Source organism: Oncorhynchus kisutch, linkage group LG6 (genome assembly GCF_002021735.2).
Source record: "Oncorhynchus kisutch isolate 150728-3 linkage group LG6, Okis_V2, whole genome shotgun sequence".
In the NCBI taxonomy this organism is placed as follows: Eukaryota; Metazoa; Chordata; class Actinopteri; order Salmoniformes; family Salmonidae; genus Oncorhynchus; species Oncorhynchus kisutch.
In genome coordinates, this window is record NC_034179.2 from 14,788,887 (window position 1) to 14,804,070 (window position 15,184).

The following is a 15,184-nucleotide window of genomic DNA, read 5'->3' on the forward strand; positions in this document are numbered from 1 at the left end:
ACAATATAATAGCCAAATCTAGGAAAACCAAAGTTCCAAAGGCTGGGCCGAATATAGTGTATAAGAGGTCATACGAGAAGTTTTGTAGTGATTCATATGTTGATGATGGAAAGAATATTTGCTGGCCTATGGTGTGTAATGAGGAGCAACCAGACGCTGCACTTGACACATTTATGAAATGGCTTATTCCAGTTACTAATAAGCATGCACCCATTAAGAAAATGACTGTAAAAATGGTTAAATCCCCTTGGATTGATGAGGAATTGAAAAATGTTATGGTTGAGAGGGATGAGGCAAAAGGTATGGCAAATAAGTCTGGCAGCCCAACTGATTGGCAAACGTACTGCAAATTAAGAAATCATGTGACTAAACTAAATAAAAATAAACTATACTATGAAACAAAGATCAATTCTATAAAGAACGATAGTAAAAACCTTTGGGGCACATTAAATGCTAACTCGGCTCATTCATTGAATCCAATGGATAATTCATCACAAAGCCCACTGATATTGCCAACTACTTCAATTACTTTTTAATTGGCAAGATAAGCAAACTTGGGGATGACACACCAGCAACAAAAACTGACAATACACATCTAAGTATATCGGACCAAATTATGAAAGACAAGAATTGTACATTTGAATTCCGTAAAGTCAGTGTAGAAGAGGTGAAAAAATTATTGTTGTCTATCAACAATGACAAGCCACCGGGGTCTGATAATCTGGATGGGTAACTACTGAGGATAATAGCAGACAATATTGCCACATCTTCAATTTAAGCCTACTAGAAAGTGTGTGCCCTCAGGCCTAGAGGGAAGCTAAAGTCATTCCGCTACCCAAGAATAGTAAAGCCCCCTTTACTGGCTCAAATAGCCAACCAATCAGCCTGTTACAAAACTTTAGTAAACTTATGGAAAAATTGTGTTTGACCAGATACAATGCTATTTCACAGTAAAGAAAATGACAACAGACTTTCAGCACGCTTATAGGGAAGGACATTGAACAAGCACAGCACTTACACAAATGACTAATGATTGGCTGAGAGAAACTGATGATAAAATGATTGTCGGGGCTGTCTTGTTAGACTTCAGTGCAGCTTTTGACAGTAGCGATCATATTCTGCTGCTGGAAAAAACGTATGTTATGGCTTTACACCCCCTGCTATAATGTGGATAAGGAGTGACTTGTCTAACAGAACACAGAGGGTATTCTTTAATGGAAGCCTCTCAAACATAATCCAGGTAGAATCAGGAATTCCCCAGGGTAGCTGTTTAGGCCCCTTGCTTTTTTCAATTTTGACTAACTAACGACTTTGAGTAAAGCCAGAGTGTCTATGTATGCAATTGACTCAACACTATACACATCAGCAACTGCAGCGACTGAAATGACTGCAACACTTAACAACGAGTTGCAGTTAGTTTGAGAGTGGGTGGCATGGAATAATTTAGCCCTAAATGTTTCTAAAACTAAAAGCATTGTATTTGGGACAAAACATTCACTAAACCTTAAACCTCAACTAAATCTTGTAATAAATCATGTGGAAGTTGAGCAAGTTGAGATGACTAAACTGCTTGGAGTAACCCTAGATTGTAAACTCTCATGGTCAAAATATATTGATTCAATAGTAGCTAAGATGGGGAGAAGTATGTCCATAATAAAGTGTTGCTCTGCCTTCTTAACAACACTATCAACAAGGCAGTTGACTACTGTTCAGTCGTGTGGTCAGGTGCCATAAAAAAGGACTTAGGAAAATTGCAATTGGCTCTGAACAGGGCAGCACGGCTGGCCCTTGGATGTGCACAGAGAGCTAATATCAATAATATGCATGTCAATCTCTCCTGGCTCAAAGTGGAGGAGAGATTGACTTCATCACTACTTTTATTTATGAGAGGTATTGATGTTGAATGCACCGAGCTGTCTGTCCAAAGTACTGGCACACTGCTCGGACAGTGTGTGGAATAAAGGTGATCAAAAGTTTTGCCACTTCGAGTTGCACAGGTGACATGCTAGTAAAAATGAGGTAAAACGGATTTTAGTTTCCCTGTGCAAAATTATTCAGCCCCCTTAAGTTAATACTTTGTAGCGCCACCTTTTGCTGCGATTACAGCTGTAAGTCGCTTGGGGTATGTCTCTATCAGTTTTGCACATCGAGAGACTGAACATTTTTCCCATTCCTCCTTGCAAAACAGCTCGAGCTCAGTGAGGTTGGCTTTGACTTGGCCATTCTAACACCTGGAATGTTTATTTTTGAACCATTCCATTGTAGATTTTGCTTTATGTTTTGGATCATTGTCTTGTTGGAAGACAAATCTCCGTCCCAGTCTCAGGTCTTTTGCAGACTCCATCAGGTTTTCTTCCAGAATGGTCCTGTATTTGGCTCCATCCATCTTCCCATCAATTTTAACCATCTTCCCTGTCCCTGCTGAAGAAAAGCAGGCCCAAACCATGATGCTGCCACCACCATGTTTGACAGTGGGGATGGTGTGTTCAGGGTGATGAGCTGTGTTGCTTTTACGCCAAACATAACGTTTTGCATTGTTGCCAAAAAGTTCAATTTTGGTTTCATCTGACCAGAGCACCTTCTTCCACATGTTTGGTGTGTCTCCCAGGTGGCTTGTGGCAAACTTTAAACGACACTTTTTATGGATATCTTTAAGAAATGGCTTTCTTCTTGCCACTCTTTCATAAAGGCCAGATTTGTGCAATATACGACTGATTGTTGTCCTATGGACAGAGTCTCCCACCTCAGCTGTAGATCTCTGCAGTTCATCCAGAGTGATCATGGGCCTCTTGGCTGCATCTCTGATCAGTCTTCTCCCTGTATGAGCTGAAAGTTTAGAGGGACGGCCAGGTCTTGGTAGATTTGCAGTGGTCTGATACTCCTTCCATTTCAATATTATCGCTTGCACAGTGCTCCTTGGGATGTTTAAAGCTTGGGAAATCTTTTTGTATCCAAATCCGGCTTTAAACTTCTTCACAACAGTATCTCGGACCTGCCTGGTGTGTTCCTTGTTCTTCATGATCCTATCTGCGCTTTTAACGGACCTCTGAGACTATCACAGTGCAGGTGCATTTATACGGAGACTTGATTACACACAGGTGGATTGTATTTATCATCATTAGTCATTTAGGTCAACATTGGATCATTCAGAGATCCTCACTGAACTTCTGGAGAGAGTTTGCTGCACTGAAAGTAAAGGGGCTGAATAATTTTGCACGCCCAATTTTTCAGTTTTTGATTTGTTAAAAAAGTTTGAAATATCCAATAAATGTCGTTCCACTTCATGATTGTGTCCCACTTGTTGTTGATTCTTCACAAAAAAATACAGTTTTATATCTTTATGTTTGAAGCCTGAAATGTGGCAAAAGGTCGCAAAGTTCAAGGGGGCCGAATACTTTCGCAAGGCACTGTATATAAGACTCTGTAACAGGGTTGAAAGACACCAGACAGTGTGGTACAAGTGAAGATAAAATGCTCTTAATTCATAGGATTTTAATGCCTGAGATGGAACAAGTGTTTTCCGTAACCTAAACATATCCTCGACGCAATTCAATGTTGAAAGATATTTTAAAGTTTCTTAAAAGTTTGCATGTCCAAAAGGCACCCATTTCTTGGAAAGACCCTGATACTGAATGGTATGGATTGTTCTCATATAGTTTGATAGTGATTGATGCCAGAGCTAATGAAGGTACAAGGACCGAGGGCACTGATTATTATTATATTGATGACATTAAGAATTATTATAATTTTTTTTACCCCTTTTTCTCCCCAATTTCTTGGTATCCAATTGGTAGTTACAGTCTTGTCTCATCGCTGCAACTCCCGTATGGACTAGGGAGAGGCGAAGATCGAGAGCCGTGCGTCCTCCGAAACACAACCCAACCAAGCCTCACTGCTTCTTGACACAATGCCCACTTAACCCGGAAGCCAGCTGGTAGCAGCTGGCAAAGTCATTTCGTACAGCCTCTCGGGCTGATATTTAGAAAACATCTTCTACTGTCTGATTAGAATATAAAGGGCCTGTCTCCAAGAGTCCCGTTAGAAATGTTCTCTGTTTCGGTGCTGAAGGTGCCTCCCTGTTGCAACTTGTAATTGAACCTAAATTATTTTTGATTGATATTATCAACGACTGCACTCCTTCTTGTTCACCTGGAAATTCCTGTTACAACATGTTTGGGTCAAATGTATCTTACATTGAGTTTATTTTGTAGGCCTAGCTCAATAATGGGCTAGAGGAGCCTAATGCTTCTCCTTATAGTTCTGTTTAGAGGCGAATTAGCCATGGAAGCCAAAACAGCCAAAATAGTCCATCTAAATGTGAATTGATTCTCAATTGGGCTATGGTTCTAGAAACATAAAGCCCTCTACTTTGATATCACATCAAAATCATTTCACAAATACAAGATCCATATTTACTGTATGGTGCTCTAACCTGTTTGACACAGTTGCAGCCGACAGTATTTTTCATCGACAGCACGTTTATGGCATCCGTCTTCCGTTCACACACAGGTGTTTGGAGACACAGATAGCTAATTAGCACAGGTATGCCTTTGTCTTCCATCTGTTTTCCGTAAACAAGCACTGTAACATACAAATATGACAATCCTAACCCTGTAAGTGGGAACCATAACCCTATAAATGTGTGTAGTAATTTAACCTTTTGTTTTTTAAATATTATTTATAATTTATTTCTATGAAAGATACTGTAGTATAGTGATTGGACTATCGTGAGATCACCTACTTCAGTTTCCTTTTCCTAGTGATGAAGACGGGACTAGAACAAGATAATTAAAATGGCTTTGAACTGTGAAACCTAGAAAATTACTAGTTGCTATTAAAGCGAGTTAAACAAGAACCAGGACTACTTCTTTAATTCAACAACACAACATTTATGGCGACGAGGAAGGAAGGACTGTAAACATACCTCAAGGACATGAATGAAGCTGACTACACTTTCAAACACATAAAAAAAACAAGTTAGCATGTAACAAAATCAAATAAATGTGTATTTGTCACATGCACCAAATACAACAGGTGTAGACCTTACCGTGAATTGCTTACTTACAAGACCTAAAAAACAATGCCGTTTTCAGAAAATAAGTGTTAAGAAAATATTTGCTCAATAAACTAAAGCAAAAAAAAGTTACACAATAAAATAACAGTAACGAGGCTATATACAGGGGGTACCTGTACCGAGTCAATGTGCGGGGGTACAGGTTAGTAGACTACAGCCACCTGTTCTTGCTTATGGTCAGTTAGCCCCGCCAATTCCATTGAATCTCGAAGCAACAGATTGTACACGGACTACAAGATATGGATGGAATCTTCCAACTTATTTGAAATCGCCAGTGGAACCGGAGGAACCGCGAACCCAATGAGATGAGCTACATTGTATTGGAGCACCAGCACAGAGAATCTTCCCATTCTATCCAGAGAAAAAGGTATATTCGCACAGACTGTAGCCGTGCTTGATTCCTACTTTACACCGCAGAGACATGTAGTGTTGGAAAGGCACAAGTTTAGACAAAGAGCACAGGCTCAAGACAAAACTATAGATGTTTATGTGAACACATTAAGAGAACTGAATAAATCATGTGAGTTTGATGCTCTGGACTCAGACATGTTGAAGGATCAGCAAGTGGAAAAATGCACATACAAAAGACTGAGAGAAAAATTGCTGCAGGAAGAAGGGTTAACACTACAAAGAGCTCTCACCGTTGCTAGAATACTTGAAGCAGCACAGGCAGAATCAAAAGCTTTCTGATCATTTTGGCAAGGCTAAAGACAGTCATGCTAATTATACTGGAAGATGAGCATATGCTAATAAACAGAGAGGCAGAGCGAGAAACGGAAACCAAAGCACTGATGCAGAGGAATGCAATAGTGACACCAAGTGTTTCAGATGTGGACTGACAACATACAAAGCAGATGAATGTGGAGCTAAAGAAGCTTAATGCTTGTACTGTAAGAAAACAGGCCATTATGCAAGGGTCTGAAGAAAAAAAGACAATTCAAAAGAACAAAAGCAAGGGGACAAAAAAAAGACTGACAAACCAGTTAGAGCTGTGAATGAATCTGGATCTGACTCAGACGAGTTAGTCTATTCAAATCAAATCAAATCAAATTTATTTATATAGCCCTTCGTACATCAGCTGATATCTCAAAGTGCTGTACAGAAACCCAGCCTAAAACCCCAAACAGCAAGCAATGCAGGTGTAGAAGCACGGTGGCTAGGAAAAACTCCCTAGAAAGGCCAAAACCTAGGAAGAAACCTAGAGAGGAACCAGGCTATGTGGGGTGGCCAGTCCTCTTCTGGCTGTGCTGGGTGGAGATTATAACAGAACATGGCCAAGATGTTCAAATGTTCATAAATGACCAGCATGGTCCAATAATAATAAGGCAGAACAGTTGAAACTGGAGCAGCAGCACGGCCAGGTGGACTGGGGACAGCAAGGAGTCATCATGTCAGGTAGTCCTGAGGCATGGTCCTAGGGCTCAGGTCCTCCGAGAGAGAGAAAGAAAGAGAGAAAGAGAGAATTAGAGAGAGCACACTTAAATTCACACAGGACACCGAATAGGACAGGAGAAGTACTCCAGATATAACAAACTGACCCTAGCACCCCGACACATAAACTACTGCAGCATAAATACTGGAGGCTGAGGCAGGAGGGGTCAGGAGACACTGTGGCCCCATCCGAGGACATCCCCGGACAGGGCCAAACAGGAAGGATATAACCCCACCCACTTTGCCAAAGCACAGCCCCCACACCACTAGATGGATATCTTCAACTACCAACTTACCATCCTGAGACAAGGCTGAGTATAGCCCACAAAGATAGATTTCATGACTAGAAGCTCAAAAGACGAAAACGTCATTTTTTTCGATCAAGGGGGGAAAGAAACAGCGAAAGTCAGTGGTCAAAAGCTGAAAATGATCATTGATACAGGCATTGGAAGGAATTTAATCGGAGAAGCCATGTTCAAGTTCTGGTCCTCTCGTGCTGATGTGAGCTAGACCTTGAAACAGGTCAACATTCACATACTCAAAGCACACGCGGACCAACTGGTAAGTGTGTTCACTGACATTTTCAACCTCTCCCTGACTGAGTCTGTAATACCTACATGTTTCAAGCAGACCACGATAGTCCCTGTGCTCAAGAACACTAAGGTAACCTGCCTAAATGACTACAGACCCGTAGCACTCACGTCGGTAGCCATGAAATGCTTTGAAAGGCTGATCACGGCTCACATCAACAGCATCCTTCCGGATACCCTAGACACACTCCAATTCGCATACCGCTCCAACAGATCCATAGATGATGCAATCTCAATCTCACTCCACACTGCCCTTTCCCACCTGGACAAAAGGAACACCTATGTTGTTCATTGACTACAGCTCAGCGTTCAACACCATAGTGTGCACGAAGCTCATCACTAAGCTAAGGACCCTGAGACTAAACACCTCCCTCTGCAACTGGATCCTGGACTTCCTGATGGGCCACCCCACAGGTGGTAAGGGTAGACAACAACATGTCTGCCACTCTGATCCTCAACACTTGGGCCCCTCAGGGGTGTGTACTCAGTCCCCTCCTGTACTCCCTGTTCACCCACGACTGCGTGGCTAAACACGACTCCAACACCATCATTAAGTTTGCTGACGACACAACAGTGGTAGGCCTGATCACTGACAATGATGAGACAGCATATAGGTAGAAGGTTAGGGAACTGGCAGTGTGGTGCCAGGACAACAACCTCTCACTAAATGTGAGCAAAACAAAGGAGCTGATCGTGGACTACAGGAAAAGGCGGGCCGAACAGGCCCCCATTAACATCAACGGGGCTGTAGTGGAGCGGGTAGAAGAGTTTCAAGTTCCTTGGTGTCCACATCACTAACGAACTATCATGGTCCAAACACACCAAGACAGTCGTGAGGAGGGAACAACAAAACCTTTTCCCCCTCAGGAGACTGAAAGACTTGCCATGGGTTCTCAGATCCTCAAAAGGTTCTACAGCTGCACCATCGAGAGCATCCTGACCGGTTGCATCACCGCCTGGTATGGCAACTGCTCGGCATCTCTCCGTAAGGTGCTACAGAGGATAGTGGGTACGGCCCAGTACATCACTGGGGCCAAGCTTCCTGCAATCCAGGACCTATATAATAAGCAGTGTCAGAGGATAGGCCATAATATTTTATTTAAAAAAATATATATTTAACCTTTATTTAACCAGGTAGGCTAGTTGAGAACAAGTTCTCATTTGCAACTGCGACCTGGCCAAGATAAAGCATAGCAGTGTGAACAGACAACACAGAGTTACACATGGTGTAAACAGTTAATAAGTCAATAACACAGTAGGAAAAAAATGGAGAGTCTATATACATTGTGTGCAAAAGGCATGAGGAGGTAGGCGGATAATTACAATTTTGCAGATTAACACTGGAGTGATAAATGATCAGATGGTCATGTACAGGTAGAGATATTGGTGTGCAAAAGAGCAGAAAAGTAAATCAATAAAACAGTATGGGGATGAGGTAGGTAAAAATGGGTGGGCTATTTACCGATAGACTATGTACAGCTGCAGCGATCGGTTAGCTGCTCAGATAGCAGATGTTTGAAGTTGGTGAGGGAGATAAAAGTCTCCAACTTCCAAAAGGCTCCTTAACAGCTTCTACCCCCATATTGTCAGAGACTCCAGTCACCCAAATCATTGACTGTTTTCTCAATGTTTTCTCTGCTCTGCACGGAAAGCGGTACCGGAGCGCCAAGTCTAGAACCAAAAGGCTCCTTAACCGCTTCTACCCCCAAGCCATAAGACTGCTGAACAATTCATCAAATGGCCACCAGACTATTACATTGACCCCCCCTCTGATTGTTTTATACCTTGCTGCTACTCACTGTTCGTTGTCTATGCATAGTCCCTTCACCCCTACCTACATGTACAAATTACCTCAACTAACCTGTAGCCCTGCACACTGATTCAGTACCGGTACCCCCTGTATATAGCCTCGTTATTGTTATGTTATTATGGTATTTTTTTATTTTATTTATTTTTAATTTTACCCCGTTTTCTCCCCAATTTCGTGGTATCCAATTGTTTAGTAGCTACTATCTTGTCTCATCGCTACAACTCCCGTATGGGCTCGGGAGAGACGAAGGTTGAAAGTCATGAGTCCTCCGATACACAACCCAACCAAGCCGCACTACTTCTTAACACAGCGTGCATCCAATCCGGAAGCCAGCAGCACCAATGTGTCAGAGGAAACACTGTGCACCTGGCAACCTTGGTTAGCGCGTACTTCGCCCGGCCCGCCACAGGAGTCGCTGGTGCGCGATGAGACATGGATATCCCTACCGGGCAACCCCTCCCTAACCCGGACGACGCTAACCAAACATCCTCTGTGTGCAACGTAAAACACCAAGTAATGCATGCAGAGCAGAATTAGGCCGATACCCGCTAATTATCAAAATCCAGAAAAGAGCTGTTAAATTCTACAACCACCTAAAATGAAGTAATTCCCTAAGCAGTCTGGTCCTGGGGATCTGTTCACAAACAAAAACAGACCCCCCCCCAGGACAGCAACACAATTTGACCCAAAATTAAGGAAATATTTTACTATGTACAGAATCAGTGAGCATAGTCTTGCTATTGAGAAAGGCCGCCAAAGGCAGACCTGGCTCTCAAGAGAAGACAGGCTATGTGTACACTGCCCACAAAATTAGGTGGAAACTGAGCTGCACTTCCTAACCTCCTGCCAAATGCATGACCATGTCAGAGACACATATTTCCCTCATATTACGCAGAGGCACAAATAATTCAAAAACAAATCCATTGTTGATAAACTCCCATATCTATTGGGTGAAATAGCACAGTGTGCAATCACAGCGGCAAGATGTGTGACCTGTTGCCGCAAAACAAGGGCAACCAGTGAAGAACAAACACCATTGTAAATACAACCTATATTTATGTTGATTTATTTTCCCTTTTGTACTTGAACTATTTTCACATCATTACAAAAGTGTATATAGAAATAATATGACATTTCAAATGTCTTTATTATTTTGGAACTTCTGTGAGTGTAATGTTTACTATTCATTTGGTATTGTTTATTTCACTTTTGTTTATTATCTATTTCACTTGCTTGGCAATGTAAACATATGTTTCCCAAGCCAATAAAGCCCCTTAAATTGAAATTGATTGAGCATATAGAAGAGCGAGCGAGCGCGCGCATCCTCATCGGACGTCATCACTTGTCGCCATATTGGTTCAGGAAGTTGAAAGTATCAAAGTAGGAATCTGTTGCAGGTTTGCTGCTGTATTTATTCGAATATTCACTTGATCTACACCACAGTTTACGACAGCCGTGTTCATTTATGCATCGGAAACCCTAAAACCATCTTGAGGTACAGAAATAATTTGTATTTATCTGTTGTTTGGACGTGCATCCAGATGACTTCCCTAACACAGCGAAGTTCGGGCCTGGTGCAGAGGAGGACCGAGGCCTCTCGTAATGCAGCTGCCGACAAGGAGAGGGGGTCCGAGGATGAGGACTACGAGCCACGCCAAGAGGAAGAGGACGAGAAGGGAGACTCCAAAGAAACTCGACTAACGTTGATGGAAGAAGTGTTGCTGTTGGGATTGAAAGATCGAGAGGTATGTTAGCTAGCTATTGTCGTTAGCCTGTTGTGCTAGCGAGCTGAGTTAGCTTGCTAAAGTTAGCTGGTTTGTTTACGTTCTAACCAGCTAACGTTAACTAGTTAGCTAACATAATAATGTGCTATTCCTACATTTAGGTAGTTAACGAACATTACTAGCTGTATTTTCATGTACTATTCAACATTACAACCTGAAGGTTATCAAATGTGTCACTTTGTGGCGTGTCACTTGTATGTCTGTTTTATTGATCCAGGAAGTGTCGCTAACCCTGTGAAGCAATACGGACTCATTACAATTTTTTCCCAACAGGGATACACTTCCTTCTGGAATGACTGCATTTCTTCTGGTCTTCGAGGGTGTATGGTCATTGAACTGGCTTTGAGAGGAAGACTGCAGCTAGAGGCTTGTGGCATGAGGAGGAAAAGTCTGTTGGCCAGAAAGGTGAGCACTCACAAGTTTCAAACCTTATATTAAAACACACAGATAAACTTGGTCGCATGCCAAACAGCCGGACTTCCGTCTTCACCCGACGATGATAATAGGGCTGTTCCGAACTCGTCATACTTGTATTTGTAATCCTATCTGTTTACCACTTAATAGGATACTGGTAATTGGATTTACTCGCGATCGGAAAACGCTCAGAGCGCTTCTGATGTTCCTTCACTCATTCACACATCGTTCACGATCCCGACATCTGAAAGGCACATTACTTACTTTCATAGTCTTAATTATCAACAAAATATGTTCATAAATAATGCATAATGGCTGGCTACTGCTTCCTGCATTTATTTCTTACAATTTAGTTGGCTCGTCCTAGAAGCCTAGGCTACATTTCACTTTCGAGAGGAGCAAAACTTATCCCAATTTGTAGCCTTTGTCACAACATTTCTACAATCAAAATGAACTATTTACATTTTGTAATTTTATTTTCTAATGATCTGTTGCTCATAAAACATGTCTGGGGGAAATAATAACAGCAAGCGTGCACTGGCATAGCTCACTGCATGATGACAAATACGTCTTCTTCAGCAATGGAATAGCCTATGCAGACAGACAAAGAAGCCCACAAAACAACACCAAGTAGACAGAGAAAAACAACCATACGGTGGTATAAAGTAAAACTAAATTGATAGCTAGAACAACAATGACTAGCTATGGATTGTGATTCTCCAGTCCAAACATTTTGGACTGGTGGGTTGATTCCTAAGGTGAGTGAGTGTAAGGGGAGCCTTGCGTGTGTATCTGGGGAATTAAGGGGCGGGAGAGCAGCTTCACCAATGCAATTGAGTTGACGGATAAAGTAATAACCAATAGCAAAAACTTCCATGATATGGCCTCAGAAAAGTCAACTGAAAATATAACTAGATTGATAGCTAGCTGCTTTTCTCCTAGCTATCAATCTATGGATTTTGATTCCCAATGTTTGGAGAGAGTTGTGAGTGAAAGTGGGAGCCGTAGCGTGTGTGCAAGAGACGTATCTGTCTGGGAATACGAGAGAGGCTTTTTCTAATCCAATCATGGCCAGCACCTGTCCGTGTCTTTACTGACAGCAGAATCAGCCTGTTGAGGCAGTATTTGGCATGGCTTGAGTGATATGAGAAATTCTGGCTTTTGGCTTTCTCCGATTACAGAAAATTACATTGTTTCCGGCAAATTCCTCATGTCCGTATTGATACTTGTTTTGTCATAATACCCCTAGACAATAACAACTCTGATCTGGAGTGGGAGGGGTCAGAGTCCAAAATGTCAATTCGAACATGCCAATTGATGGAATGTCCGAGCTTTGATTGGCAGCTCTGAGTCGTTGCTGATGCATGTCAAATCATACAATGCCTGGATGGGTATTTTAAGGATCAGCTAATCACATGATATGTTATAGCAGTCTGGTGCCCGACTGCACAGTCGATGACGTGGCACACAACCATTGGTTGATACATGAGACATCTGAGCCGGGCAACGCAGCCTTGGCCTTCTGCGTGTTTATGCTGACGAGGTCGTCTGACGTGTGTTTTGCGTGTTGCAATGTTTGGAGGACTAGCAGTGTATGCCAACACTAGCGGTGTAAACCTATGTGTGTTTGTGACCTTTTTAAAACGGGTTTATCTTTGGTCAGGTGATCTGTAAGTCGGACGCTCCTACAGGAGACGTGTTGCTGGACGAGGCCCTGAAGCATATCAAAGAGACCCAGCCCCCAGAGACAGTTCAGAGCTGGATAGAGCTGCTGAGCGGTGAGCAGAAATGGATTACCCCCCCCGTCCTTCTACTGTTCTCTTAAATATTTCTGTTTATTTTACTGGCTTTCTTCATTCTCATGTAGATTTGATTTGACAGGTGCTCTCACTGTGCCCCCTCCTTTCCCTTTCCCATACCCAGTCCATTTTAAACAAAATATCTTTGTTTTATATATAATATAGGCCATTTACGATTTTGACTTGATGTTCAGGTGAGACGTGGAACCCATTGAAGCTGCACTACCAGCTGAGGAATGTCCGTGAGCGCCTGGCCAAAAATCTTGTGGAAAAGGGCGTTCTGACCACGGAGAAACAGAACTTCCTCCTCTTCGACATGACCACACACCCACTGACCAACGACACCATTAAACAGCGGCTGGTCAAGAAAGTCCAGGAGTCCGTCTTGGACAAGTGGGTGAACGACCCGGGGCGCTTCGACAAGCGTGTGCTGGCCCTGATCTTCCTGGCCCACTCTTCAGACGTGCTGGAGAACGCCTTCGCCCCATTGCTGGACGAACAGTATGACCTGGCCATGAAGAGGGTACGTCTGCTGCTGGACCTGGAGCCAGAGGCAGAGAGCACCAAGGCCGGCGCCAACGAGCTGCTGTGGGCCGTGGTGGCCGCCTTCACCAAATGAAGCCCTACCGGAAACAAACAGACGGAACTTTAAAAAACACTACAGGCCTGTGGGGCTCAGAACTCCCATGTTCTGATATGATGATGGAGATTGCAGAGATGATTAAGATCACAGAGGGCGGCTCTCCCTCTGTATTGAGACAGGGCAGTTACCCCTGACCTCTGAGTCACTGTCCTGTCCTCTACCTGGCCAGTTGGTTGACATCCAGTACCCTGTGGGTGTCTCCCAAATGGCACCCTATTCCCTATATGGCTCTGGTCAAAAGTAGTGCACTATATAGCGAATCGGGTGCCATTTGGCACGTGACCTTTCTGTTCACTGTGAGACCTTGTGTAACCTTGAGCACTTGTGTCAGTAGCTGGCACCCACACAGGTCTCTGTTCTTCCATTTAGAAGGGACTTTAAAACTGCTAGGCCTTGCTTGACCACCATGGCCCAGACCTACCACCATGGCCCAGACCTACCACCATGATCATCTGACCTGATATGATGACCTACCAGAGGACCTAATATGTTGACCTATGACCTACCAGAGGACCTGATATGATCGTACAGAACATTATTTGTTCTTTGCGTTAGTCACTTTGAGGAGGGTGCATTCTACACAAGCTCTTAGACATGACCTATAGACATCGTGTCGTTTTATCTTGCTAATAAATGTTAACCATCTCCAAACCATTTTGCACATTCAACAAGGGATCTGGAAGGGTTTAATATTTGTATAAAAAAAACTAACAGAAAAAATATTGTAACGTTTTATTCCAAGCACCATTTATTTTGTTCAGGGCACCAAACAATACAAACTTTATTCCTGTTCAGTTTTCCTTCCTGTCCCTCTCCATGTACTAAAGTGTTGTAGCTTGTGAATGCCATCAGTTTCAGATTAGTCTCTGCAACTCTTATCATCCTATTGCAGATATCCAGACATTGCATGTCTCCTCTTAACAGGCAAACTGGTTTCGGGTGTTCATGTGTGCAAAGTCATATTTTGAAGAGGTACAGTATCAAGAAATAAATTCTCTCAAATCGGACAAATATCTTTGTCCTTTAGTTAGTGTATTGAAAAATATGACCGGATAGGAGTGGAAGCTTCTCCTAAATCAGGCTAATTGTATTTTATGGCTTAAAGTGTCCCTATCTGGCAGTATAATCTTAACGCTGTTGATTTTATGCCATATGTATTTTATTTTCCATTGATACATTTTTATTGCTTTAATATAATTCAGATTTAGTTGGTCGTCATCAATGGTTTGGGCTTTTTCTTTCCTCTTCTATGCCTGTCTGTTGGTTGTACTGTTCATGACTCGGTGAGTAGGAGTTGCCCCCAAACACTGACACGGGGTCAGATACCATTTGATCCCCGTAATGGTTAACGTTAGGACAGGCGGTAGTGTTATCCGATCCTAGACCTGTGGTTAGGGGTAACTTCTACCTTGAGCATTTGACTCACCTGGAGGCTGTAAAGCCCAAGTATGGTGTAGGGATCGGATGGGGATGATGATTATATGGTATGGAGAAACTGATTATGTAGAATTTGATAAATGAATGTACAGCGTAATAAATGAAAGGGTGTTCTCTATACTTCTGTAGGTTTTTTTTTACTACACAATAAAGGATATTTTAAGTGCCTGAATATAGCACTGTGTAGCTCTCCTGTCATTCT

General features: G+C 42.6%; 1 protein-coding gene across 2 annotated transcripts; it reads left to right on the forward strand.

The window, feature by feature from the left end:
• The first annotated feature begins 10,196 nt into the window (after positions 1–10,196).
• On the forward strand, positions 10,197–15,158 carry LOC109892370 (Golgi phosphoprotein 3). Of its 2 annotated transcripts, none has more exons than XM_020484861.2 (5): positions 10,197–10,302; positions 10,447–10,650; positions 10,963–11,094; positions 12,767–12,881; positions 13,097–15,158. In XM_020484861.2, the coding sequence occupies exons 2-5, from the start codon at positions 10,447–10,449 to the stop codon at positions 13,519–13,521; spliced, it is 876 nt and encodes a 291-aa protein (XP_020340450.1). In that variant the 5' UTR covers positions 10,197–10,302; the 3' UTR covers positions 13,522–15,158. The 2 variants fall into 2 exon arrangements, with proteins under 2 accessions (XP_020340450.1, XP_031682118.1); XM_031826258.1 differs by having other exon boundaries at positions 10,238–10,285.
• Positions 15,159–15,184: the final 26 nt, after the last annotated feature.